This window comes from Orcinus orca, chromosome 5 (assembly GCF_937001465.1).
Source record: "Orcinus orca chromosome 5, mOrcOrc1.1, whole genome shotgun sequence".
Classification (NCBI taxonomy): Eukaryota; Metazoa; Chordata; class Mammalia; order Artiodactyla; family Delphinidae; genus Orcinus; species Orcinus orca.
The window spans coordinates 133,362,749-133,386,140 of NC_064563.1; the positions used below are offsets into that span (position 1 = coordinate 133,362,749).

Sequence of the window (23,392 nt, forward strand, 5' to 3'; positions counted from 1 at the left end):
AATGGATAGCAAATCTCAAGTTGAAGTCGGCTTTGCATATAGTCGGTGCTCAAGAAATGTTTATTTATCAATTTATCAACTTTGGTCCTTCTGTCAATTTAGCAATTTCAGTCATTTTGTCAACCTGTCAGTTACGTCATACATAGCTTGCCACTCTTCTTCAGATCCCAGGCATTTCCAAAACTGACTTGTTTATCAACATCAAACCTTCAGACTAAGGAGATCATACTCAGTGGAGTAAAATTCAAACCAGGACCTTGTGTTATTCATTATGGATTAACAAAAGAAAATATGCTTTTATTATTAGTCTCTACAGAGATATGGTGAACCAGTCCTACCTTTCAGGAAGTGTGCCTTGAAAATTTAGTGGAATATTTATTGGCAACAAGAAAAATGAACACCTGAAGAAGCTGGAAAACATATCGAGGACAAATGCCTAAGTTCATAGCAAAATATCTGGCAAGAAAAAGAATATTAATGGTAGTGTGAAATACACAATGGATTCAGTTATGAATTTTCCCGTCAAAGTTTCACTTCAAAAAACAAACAGTGCAAAAAAAAAAAAAAAAAAAAAAACAGTGCAGGGACTTCCCTGGTGGCGCAGTGGTTAAGAATCCACCTGCCAATGCAGGGGACATGGGTTCAAGCCCTGGTGCGGGAACATTACCACATGCCGCGGATCAACTAAGCCCGTGCACCACAACTACTGAGGCTGCGTGCCACAACTACTGAAGCCCACGTGCCTAGAGCCCATGCTACGCAACAAGAGAAGCCACCGCAATGAGAAGCCTGCACGCTGAAACAGAGTAGCCCCTGCTCGCTGCAACTAGAGAAAGACCACGCACAGCAACGAAGACACAATGCAGCCAAAAATAAATATATATATATATATTTTTTAAAAAAACAGTGCAGACTAGTCAGTGTTTTTTTTTTTCCAGTCCATCTTTTAATTTTTTTGAAAAATTCCTGACATTACAGAACTAAACTGAAATGTATTAATATTCCACTCTTACATTTCCATGACAAACAAAAAAATTTCATGAGCCAAAAAAAACCCCCAAAAAAAACAAAACAAAACAAAACAAAAAACAGGGAGAAGCTTATAAAACTAAATATGGATCTCAGCATTAACAGCTGAACAGAGAAAGGAATTAAAACGCTTTAATTAAAAAATCACGAGTGGATAAAGTGTGTAGAAACTGAAAATTTACAAACTATTTAAAACCTGGAATCGCTGACTGTTCAGAAACTACACAGATGGATCATGGGTGGTGATGAACAGCAGAAAGGGATTATGGATGAATCTGCATTGTTCTAGCTGCTCCCCATGCCACCCGTCTCCGAGGAAAGCCTGACATTGATTAGATATTGAGCCAGGCTAATGCTGGCAGCAGATCCAGTGATGGTAACCTGCCTATCAGTAGATCCTTCCACTGGGTTCGCAATTTTGATCTGCGCCCCAGACATCTGACGGATCTCATTGATTTTGGCGCCTTGACGCCCGATTATGCAGCCAATCAAATCGTTTGGAATGGTGAGTTCATGAGAAGTAGTCTGAGCAGATGCATCCAAACCTGCCCAATAGCCTTTCACCTCTGGAGAGCTGGATTCAATGCCACTGAATCCGGTGTTGCCATGCATCATGGGAAAATGAGACTGTTGCATTGCCAACTGGTGCAGCTTGGTCAAATCTGGCTGTGGAATGGCATACTGTCCTTGAATGATATAGGCCTCTAGAGGTGGTCCCTCCAGGTCAGGGTTGAGGCACATGGACGGGGTGGTGTGGGGAAAGCTCGCACTGTCGCTGCCTGTGCTGTACCTGTCCTGACCACCTGCAAAGATGACTGGAGAACTGGACGGCTTGGGCCGGTACGGGATGGTCACGCCCTTCGGGGGGGACTCCAACATGACCACGCAGATCTGTTTCACACACTCAATGATGGACTGCGGAATGCCAGCAATAGTGATGGCCCGCTCAGTTGAGTTGGGGAGCATATCCCCTGCCACCTGGACCTGAGCCCCTGTACTCTCACGTATTTCCTTGATCTTGCAACCACCTTTCCCAATGAGAGAGCCACACTGACTAGCAGGGACCACCAGCCTCAGAGTGACTGGGGGTCTACTGGCAGCTGTGCTATTGGTCATAGAGCTGCTGATGTCCTCTTCCAGTTTGTCAATGATCATAGCAAAGGCTTTGAAGATGGCATTAGTGGGTCCAGCCAAAGTGATAATCCTCTCAGGACAATTCCCTTCTGAGATGTTGATACGTGCACCACTCTCCTCACGCATCTTCTTAACTGATTCTCCTTTCTTCCCGATGATACTGCCAACTTCCTTTCCATGCATAAGTAGCCGGATGGTGAGAGTGACATTTAATCCACCTTCAATCACACCAGTGTCCATGTCGAGCAGTGTTCTGAGGAGCTGGACTTTGAGTGGTCAAGTCTTTGGTCACTGGTGGGGGTGAAAGTCAAAAACTGCAGGCGCGAGGCGACTGAGGGGAAAAGGGGAGCGGGCGGGAAGGGGAAGGGCGGGAGGCCGGGGCTAGTCAGTGTTTCATAATGGAAAAAAGGCATATCTTAGGAACTAGTTCGGGGAGATATTTTAGTCCCCTTGCTTTGTTTTTCAATTACTCATTTGACTATTTTGTGCACTTCCTCTCCTTGGGGAGATATTCTGAATCTGATCTGATTGTTTTCTTAAACTTATTACATGTGTGCAAAATACTTTTGGTATTTGCAAATTTACAAAATGTTCTTAACCTCAAGAGAAAATAAATAAGTTAGAGAAAATTAAAACAAGGTCCAATCATTAAGCACATTTTTTGAAATCCCTCAAGTGTAGGAAGAATGTAGGTAGAAGAGAACAACAGTCAGACTTGGGCCAGAACCTAGAGAAATCTCTGAAGATGTCAAAAATGATTTCATATGAGTAATTGTGTTTGTGTTCTTTTCTGAGGATTTCTTAAAAAGAAGAGTTGGAGAAAAGCATGAAAGAGGCAAGCTTATCAGAATTCAAATTTGGCAAGGGTATTTTGGTGTAGCCAGCTTTCTCCAGCCCATCAAGTTACCACCTAGTGATAATTCAATTTCTTTCAAATCAATGGGAAGGGACCCAACCTAGCACTAAGGGGGCATAGAAAGATGAACAAGACTGGATTCTCACCCACGCTAACTAGTTAAGATGATGAAACTGGTTAAAATTTTTAAATAATACTATAATATTGTATAAGATTATAACATAACCATATTATAAAGAGAATTTCCAAGGTCATCTTCTCCTAGAAGTCAAAGAGAGATGAATTCTACTTCTCATCTGTTTAAATCCTTCTTACCCCTTAGGCTTTCGTCCTACATCTGTTTCTTACTCTACAAAACTTTCCAGCTTTCTTGTTGTTAATGCTGCATATGTGATTCCATTATAAATACCCTTTGATTTTTTAAAATTTTTTTGGAGTATAGTTGATTTACAATGTTGTATTAGTTTCAGATGTACAGCAAAGTGATTCAGTCATACATATATATATAGTCATTCTTTTTCAATTCTTTTCTCATGTAGGTTACCACAGAATACTGAGTAGAGTTCCCTGTGCCATACAGCAGGTCCTTGTTGGTTATCTATCTTACATAGATAGATATGTGTGTGCATGTTAATCCCAAGCTCCTGATTTATCCCTCACCCATACAACACTCCTTGATTTTAGTTCTAAAAATCATGGAAGGAGTGTCTTTAGCCCTAAGGAAGCATAACATGCAGGGGCAACAGAGCATAGTGGTTAAGAACACAGACTTCAGAGCCAGATGATTTTGAAATAAATCTCAGCATCACCAGTGTGAAACTTTGGCATAGTTACTTAATCTCTCTAAGCCTCAGTTTCCCCATCCTCAAAATGGGTGTATTAATAGTTCCTACCTCATAGAGTTGTGAAGATCAAATGAAGTAGCAATTGTACTTGGAAAACTAGTGGGCGTAAATATTAGCTACATAAGCATTAGCTATAATTAACGTTTGATATAGGTATATTCGTTCATGCATTCCACAAATATTTCCTGAGTGTCTATTCTGTGCCAGATAATGGTCTACGCACTGAACTCCAACAGTGAATAAGACAGATAAGGTCCCATGGAGCTTCTGCTCTCATCTCAACAAGGAAATGGGTCCCTTTAGGAAAGAGAGTATCAAATACCATTTTGTATATCCCATGGTGCTTTGCACAAAATAGACAATAGGTGTTTGTGAGGAAATTATAATCAGTGGAAGAAAAAAGACATGCTTTGAAAATCTTGCACTCCTGGACAAAGAAAATAACAATTATGTATAGACAAACCAATTGTATTCTGCTAAGAAACTCTGGAATCTAGTCCTTTAACATTTCTTAAAAGAATTCCTTGGTAATTGAAAATATAGAGGATTACACGAAGTTTCCACTGAACCATGCCACATTTTGCTCACAAGACAAAGGAATGCATGGCACAGAGCACACTTCGGCCAGGTGAGCCCAGATCACCTTGGGTTTTGTGGTCGTTCAGTCTGAAGCATCTGACTGTCAATTAGAAGGCTTGGCATTGCTCTCAGCCTTAGAGCCACAGGAGGAAATCATGTGGCCAGAGTGACTGTAAGAGGCCAGGGAGGCCCAGGAATGCCTAGTTAAGGAGTTTCACTTCTCTAAGACTTGAGTTACTAAACACATGTTCACCTAGGACAGTAATTTATTTAACTTTAATTCATTCTTCACAGTAAATAAGAATCAGATATTTTCTTTTTTTTAAAAAAAAATAACCTTGGGAATTTCTACTCTAATTATAAAAATATGTTTTGTTCATTTAAGAAACTAGAAGATATAACTTTGCACACCTACACAGTCTTTCTAAAGAGCAAGTTTTGAGAATTGTGGAGAAACTTAGAGGGAATTTGCAAACACATTGGCCTGGGAAATCAGGAGACCTGGGGTCTAGTTTTGATTGCAATTAAGTAGCTGGTTGAACTTAAACAAGTGAAATAACATCTCTGGACCCCAGTTCCCACATCTATAAAATAAGAGCTCTTAGGTGCCCCTTCGACCTCTGATTTTTTAAAGTATTTATTAAACAATCATGTACCGTATGCCCATCACTTTCACACGGTAGAAAAAACAACCTTGTATGATACTTGCATTTTACAATGAGGAATTCAAGGCTCAGAGAAGCTCGTTTATTTACCCAAGGCACAGGATATGGGTCAAAGGTGCGATTTAAGCATATCTTCTGATTCTAAGTCACATCCTCTTCTTACCAAACTACAGCTGCCTTTAATGTAATGGGGTATAAAATGGCTCTGGGTTGGAGAAGAAAGAAGGTTCCTGATAACAAAACTTCATTGCCCACTTGACTCTTTTGCCCAGGATTAGCTCTGCTCTGTCACTTCCCTGTAGGAAAACCTCTATGCTTTACATTTGTGAAGTGAATAGTTGAAAAAGTTGAGTCTTACCTAGAGACGGTCTCTGAGTTTCACTGAATGGACATTCAGAAGATGTGTTCTCAAATAAAGGCCTTTGCCTTATTTCCACCTGTGCCCCAGTGATGGTGGAGAAATGTAATCAGAAAACAGGATGGCATGTAGATCAAATCCAACCATAACAATCTCCCAGGAACCATCAGACATATCAGTCATTGTGCCAGTTATACCAACAACCCCAGCAAAAGTAAGATATCCACCCATTCTCCCTGCTAAAGGGATAGTCCCTTAATTACCACCCAAGTTTGGGGCAAAGACCTGTCCTATGGCTGGCCAATCCATAGTCTTGTCATTGGACTACAATATGGCCTGGCCAGTAAATGCTTATCCAGAACAGAATGCCTGTTCTAGGAATCTGAGTAGTGAAATACAGAAAAAGTAGGTCATTTGGTAGCCATAGAGAAGGTACTGGATATAGAGTGTCTTCATATGGACACATGGTGCCTTCATATTAAAGTTGGACACCCAACAAAATACATCAGGAGCTGGGGTGCCGGTTCTGGCCAAGCAGGTGGGGCCTGCTGAAGGTCCACAGCCTCTTCCCCATGGCTGTGCTCCCTAGACAGTTCCTGGGCCTTGGCAGATGATGGCCATGGCAATACCCACATAACTGTCCTGTGCATCCTGGGTCACTGGTACCAACTGTGGTCCCAGCCCCCACTTACCCACACCAGGATTGCAGCCCCCAGCAGATTACCACACCAGTTCCATAGCCTGTGAAAGGAGATGCGTTCACAATGCAAATGAAAGTCATGGGTGCTCCATCTGGGCAGAGGGAGCCAGAGACAAAAAAAAACTTAGGCACCCAGATCGAAATGAACAGACCCAGGATCTGTTCTGAGAATCCCAGACTTGTGTTAGGTTCCAAATCATTTCCCAGTTCCTCTTCCATTTTCTATAGAGATTCTTCTACTGTGAACCCTGTGCTTGGGTTTCTGAGAGGCTATTTTTCTAAACAATATATGTATACTGCTACATTAAAACTTTTTATATTATTGGAATAGATGACTCTCTAGTCTTTACAACCAAAAGAGCTGAATAAAACTCTGCACAATTATTTTAGTATACTATATACTACTAAATTCTATTTAGTAGAATAGAATTCTATTTAGTAGAATAAAGTCTATTGGGTAGAATAGTAAACTATTTTGTTATACTCTATACTACTAAATTCTGCTATGTCAGATAAGACAGAAATTAACAGGGATTTGGTAACCGGTTTGCTGATTTCAAGGCCTAATTAATTTGCTGCATTATACTGCCTTGTCATTCTTTGGGCTGATCGGACTGGCTCAATGATAACCATTGAGATTCTTAAGAATTCAGTAGGATATACCAGGAAGAGACATCTAAAACCATGCTTTATCTATCAGCCCAAAGATCACATTCTTCTAAGGCCAATTCCATAATCTCTGGGAGCAAATTTTGGGCATTTGGTTTTAATTCATCTATACCTTCTATACCAATAAGAAGTTTTTTCAAATGTGATGAAACTATATGTAGAAATATGTGTATTGATTATTTATGAAAGTAATAAATATTCTCACAGTAGGTCAAGCAAGCTTCTCTTTAGAGAAATTTTTTGGCCAATAAAGTTGAGTCAAAGGGTTTCCAGCCTCTGACTTATTCAAGGCACTCAGCCCTGTAAATTTCATTTCCATCAAGAATAATGAGCTCTGCATGACTTAGAAAAGAACAAAACACTTTGTTCTTTCCCTGAATTCTGACTCTCAATGCCCCTAATGCATCTAGCTCTTCTGATGCTCATAGGAACCTTCTTCACATATTTTAATTTAATGTTAACATTTCCCTCATTGGCTCATTAACTGCCCTCCAGTGCAGGTTAACCAATGAACCCCGAAAGAGGTCTCCAGTTGCTCTGCAAGGATGATGAGCAATTCTCACCCTGCACTTCAGCCAACAAAAATGTTCGGCCTTTTTACAAGGAGCAGAAGTCCCAGAAGGTCACACAGTTCCGTGGCATAATATATGCAGAAAAAATAGTAAAAAGTTTTATGGCTCTAGGAGAGCCAGCTGGTCTCAGTAATGCCCCAAGGCAGGTAAACTTGCCGTGTCCTCACTCAGCCTCATGCCTTGACAACGTTAACCAAGGGCACTTAGACTTGAAGTGCTATTTGGGATAACTCCTTGCACCAGGTTCTTCATAAGTGCATTTATATTTAATTGGTGTGTTATCTAAGAAATCAGGAGAATTATTTATTTAAAACATGAAAGCTAAGTTCTTTTAATGAATGAGATGTTTTTGTACTCTTGGCAAGCCAAGAAATATACGTTCCACTTTTCACTGGGAAAGAAACAAGACCTTTTGCCAATAGAATTTCAGTTGGATGTTAGCTTCTGGTAGTTGACTTCCATCCAATACAAGTATTCCTTGAAAAGCTTTCCCTACTTCCTGAACATATACCACAATGATAAGCATACACAGGAATATTATCAGAAAGTGGGGAAACCCCTTCAAAGGTTACCATTTCATTACAGACCGCTTTAGATGGTCAATACTCACACCAAGCAGGAGATACTGGGTGTGGTAGCCCCTACAAAATACAGGGGAGAACTGGAGGTAGGGAAGGATTATCCAAGTAATTTAAGGAGAAATCAACCCACTAAGAATCATTTACAACATTTACTCACTTATTGAAATTGTAATGTTTGTATAAATTTCCTTAATACATAGATTTGCTCAGGTTGAGGGTCAAACCATGAACATCTTGTCCTAGGTGATATTTGGCACCCCAAAATGTCATGGAGTGCCCAGAAGGCAAAGTCTTTGCCTTTTATCAAATATTCATCACTTTGGTTTTGCATTTATATAACTATATATGTATGTGTATTAGGAATATGTGTGTGTATATATAATGTATATATACACATAATATATGTATATTACATAATATATAGGTACTGATATATATATACATAACACATATAACACATGTGTTACATAACACATAACACATATACTGATATATATACATAACACATATACATAACACATAACACATGTATTCTTTATGCATAATTATGTATATATACATAATATATGTATTTATATACATTACATATATATTCTTAACACACACATATATAGTTTTTTCTTCACTGAACTCTAAGGTAATCATCACCCAAAATATAATTGCTTACAGATTCTGTTTAGTTTCCTAAGATTTCTTGATCCTACAAACATTAATCTGGTCCAGGAAATTACATTGGCTAGATGCCTTTATGAAACATTGACTGGATTTCAAAAGAAATTCTATTTCTTCAGAAAAAGAAAGATGCGATGTCCATGGGGTCTTTGGGAGAAGACAAAAAAAAATCTAAGCGATTCAAAACTATCCTTACTGCCTGCAGGTAAAAAGGCGCATGTATCCCAAATGTCGAATCTGATTATGGAGATCAGACTCTAGGAGGATGTGACTATAAAAAATGGAGATATTAATTGTAAAATGCATTAAATGTATATAAATAAACCTATTAACTCTCGACTGCATTTGCATATTCATTACTCAATAATACATTAATTGGCATGTAAATAATCTATATCTTGTTAATTACATCATTAATAGCATTATCTGTTTAGAGCAGCACTATCCAATAAAAACATATGACTCGGGCTTCCCTGGTGGCGCAGTGGTTGACAGTCCGCCTGCCGATGCAGGGGACGCAGGTTCGTGCCCCGGTCCGGGAAGATCCCACATGCTGCGGAGCGGCTGGGCCCGTGAGCCATGGCCGCTGAGCCTGTGCATCCGGAGCACGCTCCGCAACGGGAGAGGCCACGACAGTGAGAGGCCCGCGTACCGCCAAAAAAAAAAAAAAAAAATATGACTCACCCATATATTTGTAATGAAAATGTTTTCATTTCCCAATCAAGAAGTAAAAAGAAATTGAAGTTTAATTTAATACTATATTTTACCCAATATATTCAAAACAGTAATGTTTCAACATGTGATCAATATTTTTAAATTATTTAATGAAATATGTTACAGTCTTCTTTAAAATTCATGGTGTATTTTACACTTGCAGCACGTTTCATTTCACACTGGCTGAATTTTCAGGGCTCAGTAGCCCCAGGTGGGTAGACGGTGCAGGTCTAAGGGTGCTGGATATTAAAGGGCTGCACACTATACCCACTACCATCTCCCCCAGCTTTCAACTGGGGGCCAGTACATGTTAGAACTTTAAATTAGCCTGTCTTTTACATCCGCCATGCTTGTGTCTTTAGAGGTTCGAAATAGGGTCTAAAGTTTAAACTGCTTTTAATTATTAGTTGTACCACACTAAGAAAATAAAATCAATGGTAATTGATGTATTATTTCCCTATTGCGGCTATAACAAATTACCACAAACTTAGTGGCTTAAAACAACACAAATCTATTATCTTATAATTCAGGAGATCAGAAGTCTAAAGTGGGTTGGCAGCCTTCCTTCTGGAGGCTCCGGGGGAGAATCCATCTCTTGGCCATTCCCAGCTTCTAGAGGCCACATATGTTCCTTGGCTTGTTCTCTTCTTCCATCTTCAAAACCAGCATCTTCAAATCTCTCTCAATCTGACTGCTACATCCATCACCACATTTCCTACCTGTACTCTGACTCTGCTCCCTCCCTCTTAGAAGGAGCTTTATGATTACATTAAGTCCACTTGGATAATCTCCCTATTGCAAGATCATTAATTTAATCACATATGTAAAGTCCCCTTTTGCCAGGTAAGTTAAAATTGTCACAGGCTCTGGGGATTATGATGTTGACATCTTTGGGGGACCATTATTCTGTCCACCACAATTGAATGTAGGCAACTCAGGCCTACAGGGAAAATTCTGTCACAACACATTTAGTTGTGACATAGATCTACATGTGACAAAAACTAGCTATGTCCTAGATAGCTGTTTCAAGCAGTATTTCAAAAGCATAAATATGTAGTACAATAAATATTAGACATGTGCTCGACATTTGTTTTTAATTAGTAGGATTTGGCAATTTCTAGAAGTAACTTAAGCTGGAAGCTTGTACTTTTTGATCACCTTCACCCAATTTAAAAGGTACAAAAGGTCAAATGGTGCAAACTTCCACCTTAAATTACTTCTAAAAACTGCCAAATCCTACTTATTAAAGACAAATGCCAGGCATTTAAGTTCTGGGATGTAATGTACAACATGATGACTATAGATAATAATGCTGTAGTGTATATTTGGAAGTTGCCAAGAGAGTCGATTTTAAAAGTTCTCAGCACAAGAAAAAAAATGTGTGACTATGTGAGGTGATGGATGTTAACTACATTTATTGTGGTGATCATTTCCCAATATACACATATATCAGATTATGATGTTGTACACATTAAAATTATACAATGTTATATGGCAATTACATCTCAGTAAAACTGGGGGAAAACAGAAGTAATTTACATTTATGCTCTGATGACTTACAGAAAGTCAAGATAATAAGTGCCTGAGTCAAGACTGGAGAGAAAAACTCTCCATGTGTATATGAGCTTTTTTTTTTTTTCTTTTTTTTGGCTGCACTGGGTCTTCGTTGCTATGCGCAGGCTTTCTCCAGTTGCAGTGAGCGGGGGTTACTCTTCAGTGCAGTGTGCAGGCTTCTCACCGCGGTGGTGTCCCTTGTTGTGGAGCATGGGCTCTAGGCGCATGACCTTCAATAGTTGTGGCATGCAGCCACAGTAGTTGTGGCGCACAGGCTTAGTTGCTCTGTGTCATGTGGGATCTTCCCAGACTAGGGCTTGAACCCATGTCCCCTGCATTGGCAGGCAGATTCTTAACCACAGCACCACCAGGGAAGTCCCTATATGAGCTATTTTAACCTGCTTTTCCAAATTTGCCAGGGAAAATTTTCACTCACATTCCCAAGTAATTAGTGCCACTTCTAGTATAAGTGAGCCATAAAGGTATACTCTCTCACAAGAATGTAATAAAGTTTCTGAATAGGCCTCCTATTCTTTGCTAAATTTATGCCATGAAGTAGAAAACATTTTTAATAAAATCAACAAATATTTAATGAGAATAATATGAGGAAGGCATAGGGCCCAGCTCAGAACATTCCATAACTTAAACTATCAATTCAACTTTCTTAAGAATAACAACTACTTTAAGAATTTCATTAGCAATCAGTATAGGCAAAAATGATAATTTTACTTACAAACTGTTAATTGATCCCGCTGGAATGCTGTCCTCTTAAGGCTCTCTCTTCAGCTTAACCATCTTCTGAGGTTCTATTTATACACTAAAAGAGGCAGTAATTGAAATTGTAAAACATGTGTTCCTGAACTGCCTGGAACACCACCTGAATTCCCCACCAGACCCTTTGTGTGTGCTCTGGCTCCAAGTATCTTATCCTTGGAGGACATATTAGTAAGCTAGGGCTACCATAACAAAATATCACTGACCGAGAGTCTTAAACAACATATTTCTCACAGTTTTGGAGGCTGAATGTCTGAGATCAGGGTGCCAGCATGGTTGAGTTCTGGTGAGAGCCGTTTTCCTGGCTTGTGATGGCTGACTTCTCACGAGGCACTCACATGGCAGGGAGAGAGAGAGACAGCAAACTCTCCGATGTCTCTCCTTACAAGGACATTAAGCCCATCATGAAGGCCTGCCCTCTCCTGACCTCATTTAAGCCCAATTATCTCCCAAAGGCCTCACCTCCAAATACCATCACATTGGGGGTTATGGCTTCTACCTAAGAATTGTGGGGAGGGGGCACCACAATTTGGTCCATAGGAGGGGATGTGCAAGATCCAGGCAGAGAAAAGTCTCAGAGTGATGGTACATGTTCTGGCAACCATGATCAGAGTCAGCGCTTTAGTCATCCTCCAGCTCTCGTGGGGACTTCTTCCAGACTGGGGACAAAGTAAATGTGATTACTGCTAAAAACTCATTTCTCCAGATCTCTAAACATGGCTTCAATGTACAACCTCCAAAGGGTGTTTTCTACCCAAAAGTGTAGCTTTGGGCTTCCCTGGTAGCGCAGTGGTTGAGAGTCCGCCTGCTGATGCAAAGGACACGGGTTCGTGCCCCGGTCCGGGAAGATCCCACATGCCGCAGAGCGGCTAGGCCCGTGAGCCATGGCCATTGAGCCTGTGCGTCCAGAGCCTGTGCTCCGCAACGGGAGAGGCCATAACAGTGAGAGGCCGCGCGTACTGCAAAAAAAAGGAAAAAAATGTGTAGCTTTGCAGTTAAACAATTACATTCTTGAAATGAGGTTGTAACAGAGAAGAACATACCTGACTCCATATTGGATGTATTCCTTTAGCTCTAATCTTTGTGCTCTGTTGCCTGTGCTTAGTCATGCTGTCTCTGCACCTTTTGTAAAAGAAAGTTGCCTATAGCCTGAAACATACAGGATAGTTCATTCTCAAGGCTCTAATCTTTAAAGGTACAGTAAGTCCCCTACATATGAACAAGTTCCATTCTGATAGCACATTCGTTAAGACCAATTTGTTTGTAAGTCCAACAAAGTTAGCCTAGGTACCCAACTGACACAATCGGCTATATAGTACTGTACTGTAATAGGTTTATAATACTTTACACACAAATAATACATAAAAAACAAACACAAAGAAAACATTTTTAGTCTTACAGTACAGTACCTTGAAAAGTACAGTAGTACAGTCCAACAGCTGGCATCCAGGGGCTGGCATCGAGTGAACAGGCAAGAAGAGTTACTGACTGGAGGAGGGAGAGGAGGTGGGAGATGGTAGAGCTGAAGGATTGTCAGCAATAGGAGATGGAAGGCAAGCTGCAATTTCACTCACTCACATCCTGGGCTTGAAATAAAGATACTGTACTCTACACAGTAAAGTACACAAAAGCACAACCACTTGGAGAGGATGCACACACGTGACAATGTACACCAGACACGTGAACTAATTTACGTGATTGGACATGGGAGCACAGGTTCGCATCTTTGAAAGTTCACAACTTGAAGGTTCATATGTAGGGGACAATGTATAACACTTTTTCATTCATATAGAGAAAAAATGTTGCAGAACAAAGAATAATTTGTCTTGCTGGAGGTCATAGGAACATTGTGACCAGACCTACCATGGACAGCCGCAAGAACAAAGAATTACAGCACCAAGAAGTTTGCAACAATCAGTCACACCCCCTCCCTTTTACTATAAAAGAAGCCTGAATTCTAACTCAAGTAAGATGGTTCTTTGGGACACTAGTCCACCATCTTCTCAGACTGATGGCTTTCTGAATAAAGCTGCTATTCCTGAACTCTTCTCTAGATTTATTGGCTTGTCATGCAGTGAACTGTATGAGCTTGGGACTCGGTAACAATGTCGAGATTGAGTTTTCTTGAATTGACATCTCTACAGAGAAACCAAAAGCCTAGGTAGGAATATGACTTTCTTACCTAACCTCACTTTAAATAGAAATGGATGGGGTAAAGTTTCATAAGCCAGGGGAAAGATTCAGTTTATGATTCCTAAACTAAAATATCACTGTGCAGAAAAGAGAAGTGAATGATGAGTATCCATGATGATCATTTTCATGAAAACTTAGTTTCAAAAAGACCCTGAATTTTATTCATGATTTGTCTTTTTTTACAAAAAAAGGAAAGGGTAATCATTAACCACAGAGATTAACTGGGAATGTTGTCTATTTCTGTGCTTTATCCTGTATAAACACAATGTAATTATGACTTCTGTTGAGAATTTCAATAAAACATGACTTAAGACTACAGCAAGGGTGCCATTAAAATGTGAATATTAACTTTCCAATAATTTCTAGAAATTGAAATGGAATCTGTTTGGCAATAACATGACATTTTGACACCAATGAAAATATTTTATGTGGTTATGTAAGTGATAAAAATGAATGTTTTATAAAAATTTACCCAGAAGGACTTCTAACTAGGAAAAACAGTCATAATTAACAAGATTTCATAAAGTACACAGCAGCCAAAGATAACTTTTAGACCAGCTGAAGGTGATGAGGTCATTGCTGATCCTAAGTTCATAAGATCTGAGCACATGTAGAGATTTTTTAAAGCAGTTAAAAGAATTAATTTTCCAACATAGAGAGGCTGAGAGAGTCTCCCTCTTCTACGTGACTTTGCATTGTGCCAAAGTAATGGAATTGAATGCATACTTGAGCTTTTCTAGCAGCCGTTCCTATGGTGCAGAAGTAAATGTGTCAACCCTGGTACTGACCAGCTGGAAAAGAGACGTGAGTCTACTATTTCTGAATGTATTATGGAGCCTAGATTTTGTTTCCAGGGTAGAATGTGTCCAAAGCAACCAAATTTAAGAAGAGGGTTGTGAAATTATCCAGTGGATGAGTAACCATCTTAACGGTTCAACTGGCTGATGCAAAAAGAGCTGTATTGGCAGGTAACCATACCGCTTACTGTGCTGGCTGTGCAGTATTGGAGAGATTCTTTTTAACATTTTTAACTGAGATTTTTTATAGCATGAGAATATTAACAACAGCAATGTCAGAAGAACAAAAACCAATTCTGTCAAGTATATATATATGTATTTTTCAATATGAACATCATTGATCACTAAATTTATAAGGTCTACTGAGGATTTTTAAGTCAATAATAATTATGATAATAGTAATAATAATAGAAGGCATTTCATTAATTAAAACATGCTTATCTTTGACTCCACATTTAACTGTAATTTTCATTAAAATATTTAAAATTATACTTCTAAATCTAACCAATAACAAATACATATATATATATATATATATATATATTAGTGTGTCATAGTATGTTTTTAAAGCTGTTTTAGATTCACAGCAAAATCGAATGGAAAGTACAGAGTTTAAATATACCCCCTTCCCCTACACACATACTGCCTGCCCACAATCAACATCCCCCACCAAAGCGAGATATTTGCTACAATCAATGAACCTTCACTGACAGATTATTATCACCCAAAGTCCATAGTTTACAATTCGGCTTCAGTCTTAGTGTTGCACATGCTATGGGCTTTGATGAATGTATAATGCCATGTAACCACCATTTTGTATCATACAGAATAGTTTCACTGCCCTAAAAATCCTCTAGCCTCTGTCTGTTCACCCTCCTTCCCCACTAAACCCTGGCAACCACTGATATTTTTACTGTTTCTATAGTTTTGCCTTTTCCAGAATGTCATACAGTTAGAATCATGCCATATATCACCTTTTCAGTTTGGCTTCTTTCCCTTCAAAATATACATTTAATTTTCCTCCATGTCTTTTCATGGCTTGATAGTTCATTTCTTTCGAGAGCTGAATAATATTCCATTGTCTGCAACGTATCACAGTTTATATATCCACTCACCTACTGAAGGACATCTTGGTTGCTTCCAAATGTGGGCAATTATGAATAAAGCTGCTTTTGTTTGGATATAAGTTCTCCATTCCTTTGGATAAATATCAGTGATTGCTGGATCATATGGTAAGAGTATATTTAGTTTTGTAAGAAACCACAAAACTGTCTTCCAAAGTAGCTGTACCATTTTGCGTTCCCACCAGCAACGTATGAAGGTTCTTATTGCTCTACATCTTTACCAGCATTTGGTGTTATCAGTGTTTTGGATTTTGGCCATTCTAATAGGTGTATACTCATACCTCATCATTTTAATTTGAGATTTCCTAACTATACTTACTTACAATCTGTATGTCTTCTTTGGTGTCTGTTCAGATTTTTGCTCAGCTTTTAATTAGGTTGTTTGTTTTCTTATCGTTGAGTTTTGAGAGTTCTTTGTATATCTTGGATAACAGTACTTTACGTGTCTTTTGCAAATATTTTCTCCCAGTCTGTGTCATAGTGTTTTAAGTGTAGTGAACAACCCTGAAATGTTGATGCTTTATGAAAACAAACAAACAAAAATTTTTGAAAAGAATTCTTTTGTTGGAAAGATTTAGAGTCATTCTTGAAGATGCACTAAAAATGTTCTATCTTCGACTCGTGTGTTATTTCACTAACTACTAAACTATAGTGGAATTAACTTAAATAATCTACATAACCCCCTTACACCAAAAGGAGACTTGTAAACTAATCAAGGTTGGTTCCACTCTTGGATATCATGAAGAGAGCCAGCTGCAACTTGTGGTTTCTATTAAAATGCAAGCCAGGCTAAGATGAGACAAGAACCAGCTAAATATATCTTGCCAGAAAAAATGAGGAGATATTCTCTCTTATGTAAGAGGCTTATACCAAAGCCTTTTTAAGAGTAGAAATATACCTTGTTGCAATATGCTATTAGACTCCATTGCCACTGAGAAAAAAGAATTCTCACTAAGAAGATGAAATCAAAATGCCTAAGCATTTGATTTTACTACCATACCACCAAAACCACCAGTAATGATGGAACCAAATATCCTTAAAATAACAAATGTAAAACATCTCTGAAATAAGAAGGTATTATCACAACATACCAGAAAATGCAGGGAATCCCCATGTATCAGTGAGGGTTTTGTTGCATACCATAGGATCCACTCCAGTTAGTTCAAGCTAAAAGGAATTTTTTAAAATATGATATCCAATGGGTATTATAATCATTGAAAGGCTTAAAGATCAGCTCTGAGCTGAACTTCCAGGAACACCTCCTAAAGGCACATTACAGAACTGAGCTACTGGCCCTGCCACAGTCAGGAAACGATGGAATCAGGAATCAGCTGCTGCAGCTGCTAACTGCAGACTCAACTCACATATACCCCCATCTACAGCTGCCAAATGAAGGAACTGTGCTCTGCCTCTCGATACCCATGAAGCTAGAGGCCTAACACTGAGAATCCTGTCACAGTTGTTGCAAAAAAATCAAACTCCTCTACAACTCAGCTTGCCAGCAGAAATAACACAGGCAAGAAGTCAGCCTCTACATCAGAGTGTTCCACTCTTCCTTCCAAAACTTACGTGGTTGTAAATGATTGGTGGGATTTAAATCACATCTAAAACTGGAGCTTCAGGGGAATCTAAAAAATGTAGTTTTTGAGGGTTGCAGCCTCAGTAATCCAGGAAGGCTTACTATAAGGAAGATGGAAAGGATACAGGGAGTGAGGTGACACAGTGTCCCACTCATCCTAAAAAGGGAGCAGGAAGGATGTGACTGTCAGAGGAAAGTCAGGAGTGACTAGAGAATGTCAAGTGTACAGGTTGTGGACACTAGGAGTTGGAGGGACTCCTGGAGCAACCACCAGGGTGGCTGATTCCATCAATATCAGAGCAGTAGGCAGGCGATTTCTAACTCCCCTCTAACTCCCTCTGTTGAGTAGATAACAGACACAGACTGGAGTATTGGGTATGAGTGTTGGGCCAGAGGCCATGCTTAAGAGAAACAGGGAGCTCCACTTCCTTAAGAGAAGTTACTGGTATGCCCTGCCTGGCAGCACAACACCTCATCTTATCAAAATCCCTGGAGGCTAACTGTGGTATGCATACTGCTTTCATACGTGGGCTAACAGAACGTCAACTACAAAGATGAGCATGCAACCGAAAATTAAACAACTGAGGTAAACAAACACCATGAAAGAGAAACATACAACATAATGAAAAGAGGAAACTTCACCAGATTCGAATTTATACAGCAAACAAATGGAAACTTCAAAAAAAAGTAAATCTCAAAGGGATGAGAATAGATATTGCCTCCATGAAACAAAAGATTATAATTTTTTAAAACCCTATACTAGGAAGAAAAAGGCTTACCAAATAAAAATCTCACTAGAGAAGGCAAAAAGCAAAATACGTTCAACTAAAGAGAGGACACATTAGCTGGAAGCCTAAATTTCCCTCAAAATGGCAGAGATGGTGTAGAGAGTGCTGTAGTATGTCACCCAGATTCCCCCTTAGGGACCAAGGCACTCCACCACCTTTGGCTGCTGACAGCTCACAGCCAAGTCTCTCTGCAGGAATTGTCCTTAGGAAAGAGAACTGCCTGCCCAAGGTTATATGTCCTTTCCCCAAAGGCACACAAGTCCCCTTGCTTGAATTTGGGACAATCTGAAGGGTCATCCCAGCTCCAGAGCTCCATGTAAGGTCAGCTGAGGCCTTGGTTGCAACTGCATCATGGCTCAACTTCTCCCTTTTCCCTACCTTGCCTCTCTCCCCCTCACAGATATTGTTTCTTAGAGAACTTTGGCAGTAAACTTCCTGTACACACACCACAGAGTCCATTTCAGGTAGCCCAATCTAAGACAGATTGAAAGAAGAAAAATAAAAAGACCTGAAGACACCTAGGTGTATCTCCATCTATATGACTGGATTTCCAGGAGACAAGAACAGAGAATGAAGGAGAGGGAAAATCAAAGAAAACATAGAAATACACTTCCCAAAACTGATGGAAGAAAGACTGATAACATTGAAAGAGTCCACCAAGTATTTAACAAAATGAAAAGTATATATACACATATAGTATTAGTTGGTGTTCTCCAGAGAAACAGAACCAGTGTGTGTATATATAGGAAGAGTTCTATTTCAAGGCATTGTCTTGCACAATTACAGAGGCTGACAAGTCCCAAGATATGCAAGGTGGTCCAGCAAGCTGGAGACCCCAGAAGAGCTGATGTGGTAGTGTACATTCAAAGGTTATCTGGTGCAGAATTCCCTTTTGCTCTGGGGAGGTCAGTCTTTTACTCTATTCAGACCTTCAACTGATTGGGTGTCAGTCCATCCACATTGGGGAGAGCAATCTGCTTTAATACAAGTGAACTGATTTAAATATTAATCTCATCTGAAAACACCCTCACAGAAACATCCAGAATAAAGTTTGACCAAGTTTCTGGGCACCATGTCTCAACCAAGCTGACACATAAAATTAACCATCACACATATAGATATACTTACAGATATGCATCTCCTACCTTGAGTCTTTCAGAAAACCAAAAATATACATTTCCAGGGCCAAAATTAAATTTTCCATAAAGGAATAAGACTCAGATTGGCACTACATCTCATCAGCAGCACTGGATGTTAGGAAGACACTGGAGAAATATTTTCAAAATCCTAAGGGAAAATGATTCTCAACCTAGAATTCTTTATACACACACACTACTTCTTAGGTTGAAGAGTAAAATAAAGATATTTGGGATATTACCATCAGTAATCATTAATAAAGGATGTATTCCAGCTAAATATGAGTCCTAGGAAAAAACATGGGATACTATAAATATGTGGGTCAGAGAGCCAGTAGAGTCATTAAATTAAAATCACTGTCAGCTGTTTTTAAAAAAAACAAAAGGATCATCTAAATTCTCAGGTGATCCCAACATGGGAAATGGGGTTGGGAGACATTAGGAGAAACCAGTGAAAACATGCTAAAATTTTTATCTTTATTAAGAGAGGATATGATGTTGATCAGTGGGAACACCGTGAGAACATAATGTCTTTGTGCGCATGTGTGTGTTTCAAAGTTTAAGGGTGAAAAAATGACAGTGAAAAAAGGACAAAGGCATAGTATGAAAATGGAAGCAAAAAGAATGCAGTGTTGTGTTCTTAATCTTAAGCAAGGTTGAATTCACAACAAAAAGCAGTAAGCAAGACAAAGACATTTTATAGTAAACATAATCCTCAGATAAGATGTATTGATCATAAATATCAATGACCCAACTGGTATATCATGAAAAACTACCAAAAAATATATAAGTAGACAGAAGCATGCTAATAATGAAAGACTTTTGATTGTGTCAATTATAAACAATTAAATCACTTCATTCAGGCCATAGAAAATCAAGTAGATATAAAATAAGATTCTAGAAGAGCTAACGACCTAACTAATAAGGTAGATCCAATTAATATAGTGAAGTCTATACTTTAAAACCAGAAAATAAAGTGCAGAGAGTGGGAAAGACATTACTAAGCACAATGCAAGAATCAGAAACTTTAAAAGTAGATTCAATAAATATTTTAAAATATCTGCATAGCAAAAAATACTGAAAATCAAAATGCAATAACAAACTGAAGGCAAATAATTACCAAACATATGAAAAACTTTCATGTAGTAGACAGGTCATGTTTTTTGCCCAGCATCTATATCAGTACCACAATTTTGCTTTGGTGGATCATTCTGGCTCTCTGGTTGTGTTGGGCCCCCTGCCTCTGCGTCCCAAGAGAGGCGGGGGAGCTCATGTCATCTACCTGGTCACAGGATCAAGTCAATCATTAGCACATGACCTATTCGGAGCCAATAAGAAAGAGCGAATGACAAGGACTTCTGTGCAAGCAACTGGAAAAAAAGACTCTTCCACTGAATTTGGTGGCATGAAGCTGTAAAGATGCAGCCATCCTGGTACCAAAAGGAGGATTAGCCTGAGAATGAAGCTGAAGAGGCAAAACTAAGGAATGAACCCCAGAGCCATATATTGGTGCCTAAACAGATTAGATAGAAATAATCAGTATTCTCAATGTCTTTAAATATGTGTGGGGCGGGGTGGTGGGCAGGCAGAGGATAAACAATTAGAAGAGACTTTGAGGCTGAACTTTGATATGTAGAAAACTATGCAAGTGAAAAAAGTACTTATCACTAGGTGTTGTGGGTTGAATCATATTCCCCCAAAAGACGTGCTGAGGTCCTAAACCATCCACTCACCCCCACCTCTGTGTATATGCCGTTATTTGCAAATAGAATCTTTCCAAATATAATCAAGTTAAAATGAGGTCATACTAGAATAGGTAGGGCCCTAAATCTAATGACTGGTGTCCTAATAAGGAAAGATTTGGAGATACAAAGACATACAGGAAAGAAGGCCATGTGAAGACTAAGGGAGAGATGGGCGCTACACTGCCACAAGCCAAGGAAGGTCAAGGATTGCTGGTAACCCCCAGAAGTTAGGAGAGGCAAGGAAGGATTCTTACCTAGAGGCTTCATGGAGAGCATGGCCTGTCGAACAACTTGATTTTGAGTTTCTCACTTCCAGAACTACAGGAGAATAAATTTCTGTTCTTTTAAACCCCTTAGTTTGTAGTAATTTGTTATGACAGGCCTAAGAAACTAATATACTGGATAATTATTAACTTTAAGGAAAAGCAAAAAGTTGTACAAGAAGGCAAATGTAACTAGTATATTACACATCTGTTTTGAGTAGCATTTATATAAAAAAATGTAAAAAAATCACGATATAATCATATTGAGAACATGGGGAGAGAGGGAGTGGCAATACATTTGTTTATTTGAGGCAGAAGAATTAAATTCTTGCCTTCTATCATGAGAACTTTACCTCCTACTATGGGAACTCAACAGATAACGCTAAAGTTGAGAAATCAAGTAATATCATTATAAGCTTGGTATATAGAAAGATGGGAATAGATGGCCAAAGAAACAGCTAAAAGTTGAAAATGGCCTCCCCTGGGAAATGAGACATGAGAAGTTGGGTGCTGGGGTGCTAGAGTGGATTGTTTTTTCATAATAAATCATGTAGAATTATTTGGCCTATGTATGTTATCAACCTCGGTAAAACTAAAAACAAAACCAAAAAGGAAAAATATGCAAAAATGAACAGACAATTCACAAAGGAAGAAACTCAAATGATGAAAATATGAACACACGCCTAACCTCAGTTACCAATTAGATCAATTTAATTTAAAATAACCAAAAAATAAATCTAACAATATTAAATATTAAAATCTGCCACAAAGAGGTGGCAGAAATATAAATAAGTACAATTAGCTTGGGGAGAAATTTTGAAATTTGAAAATGTCAAGTAAATTTTAAAATGTGTACACATTACAACCCTGCTGATCCACGCTGGGTTGAATCCCAGGAAATTTCTGTAAAAGACCAGAAAAAGCCATGTTTAAGAAAGTTGATTACAGTGTCATTCATAACAGTGAAAACCTGGAAAAAACTAAATGTTTACCAATTGATATTTATCCATGCCAGGTAGCAATTGTTTTATAATTTCAAAAAAAACTATGTGGCAATTAAGAGCAGTAAACTAACTTTACATACCAAAACACAAATCTCAGATAATGTTGAGTGAAAAGGAAATTTGAAGAACAATACATCCAACCTATCACCAGTTACACAAATATGAAAACACATAAACCAGATGTTGTCTATGAATGTATGAATAAAAGCATGAAAACATGGGTTAGACGGATCCTAAATCCATGAAATAAATTATTTTGGATTGAGGATTACAAAATGGAACTGAAGGTGAGTACAGAAAGAACACCCACTTCACTTGTAATATTTTAGTTCTTATATTTTAGAACTATTTTAAGGGAACATGAGAAAATACTACCAATTGTCAATTCTGGGTGTTGGATATTCAAGGTTTTTAAAAATGTTATCCAAGTACTTTGTATTTTTATTTCTCAAATTTAAATATTTTAGTGAGAAAGAAATTTCAAAAACTGACTCGAAAAGAATGCAAATACCTGAATAGTCTAATAACCTATAGAAGATTCCCCCAAACACCAGAGAACCACCCACTAAAAGCACCAAGCCCAATCAGTTTTATGGGTAGTTCTATCAAATGCTCCAGAAACGATGTCCTAAGGAAGCATAACCCTGATACAAAACAGAGCTAGATCATTAGCATTTCAAATTTAACAGTGTATTAAATAAAAGAAAAATGCATCGTTTTGCTCGAGTGAGGTTTATAAAAAGAGAGCATTCATGATTCAACATAAGAAAGGCAATTTCTGTACTATATTGCACTACTAAAAAATGAAATAAGGAAAACAAATCTTAATCTTAAGGCTCAACGTTGAAAGTTCAATGGATGTAAAAGAAAAAAAAAAGTTAAATTTAGTAACCATTACATTATGTATTTTTTCAAATCTTTGCCAACTAGGAATAGAAGGAAACTTCTAAGTGTAGAAGAGAGAGAAAACATTCCCCTTAATCAGAAACAATAGAGGCTGCCTCTATCCGGTGCTAGTCCACAAAATAAAACAAATTTTAATACTCTAAAGAAGAAAGTAA

General features: G+C 38.5%; 1 protein-coding gene across 1 annotated transcript; it reads right to left on the minus strand.

Moving 5' to 3' along the window:
* Positions 1–1,145: 1,145 nt before the first annotated feature.
* LOC101273745 (poly(rC)-binding protein 2) lies at positions 1,146–2,544 on the minus strand. The gene has a single exon (XM_049709693.1). It carries the CDS (start codon positions 2,401–2,403, stop codon positions 1,315–1,317), a length of 1,089 nt encoding a protein of 362 aa, XP_049565650.1. The 5' UTR covers positions 2,404–2,544; the 3' UTR covers positions 1,146–1,314.
* Positions 2,545–23,392: the final 20,848 nt, after the last annotated feature.

Bases quoted from the DNA above. Each gene is read 5' to 3' on its own strand.
- LOC101273745 (XM_049709693.1), bottom strand. From the start codon at position 2,403: ATGGACACTGGTGTGATTGAAGGTGGATTAAATGTCACTCTCACCATC.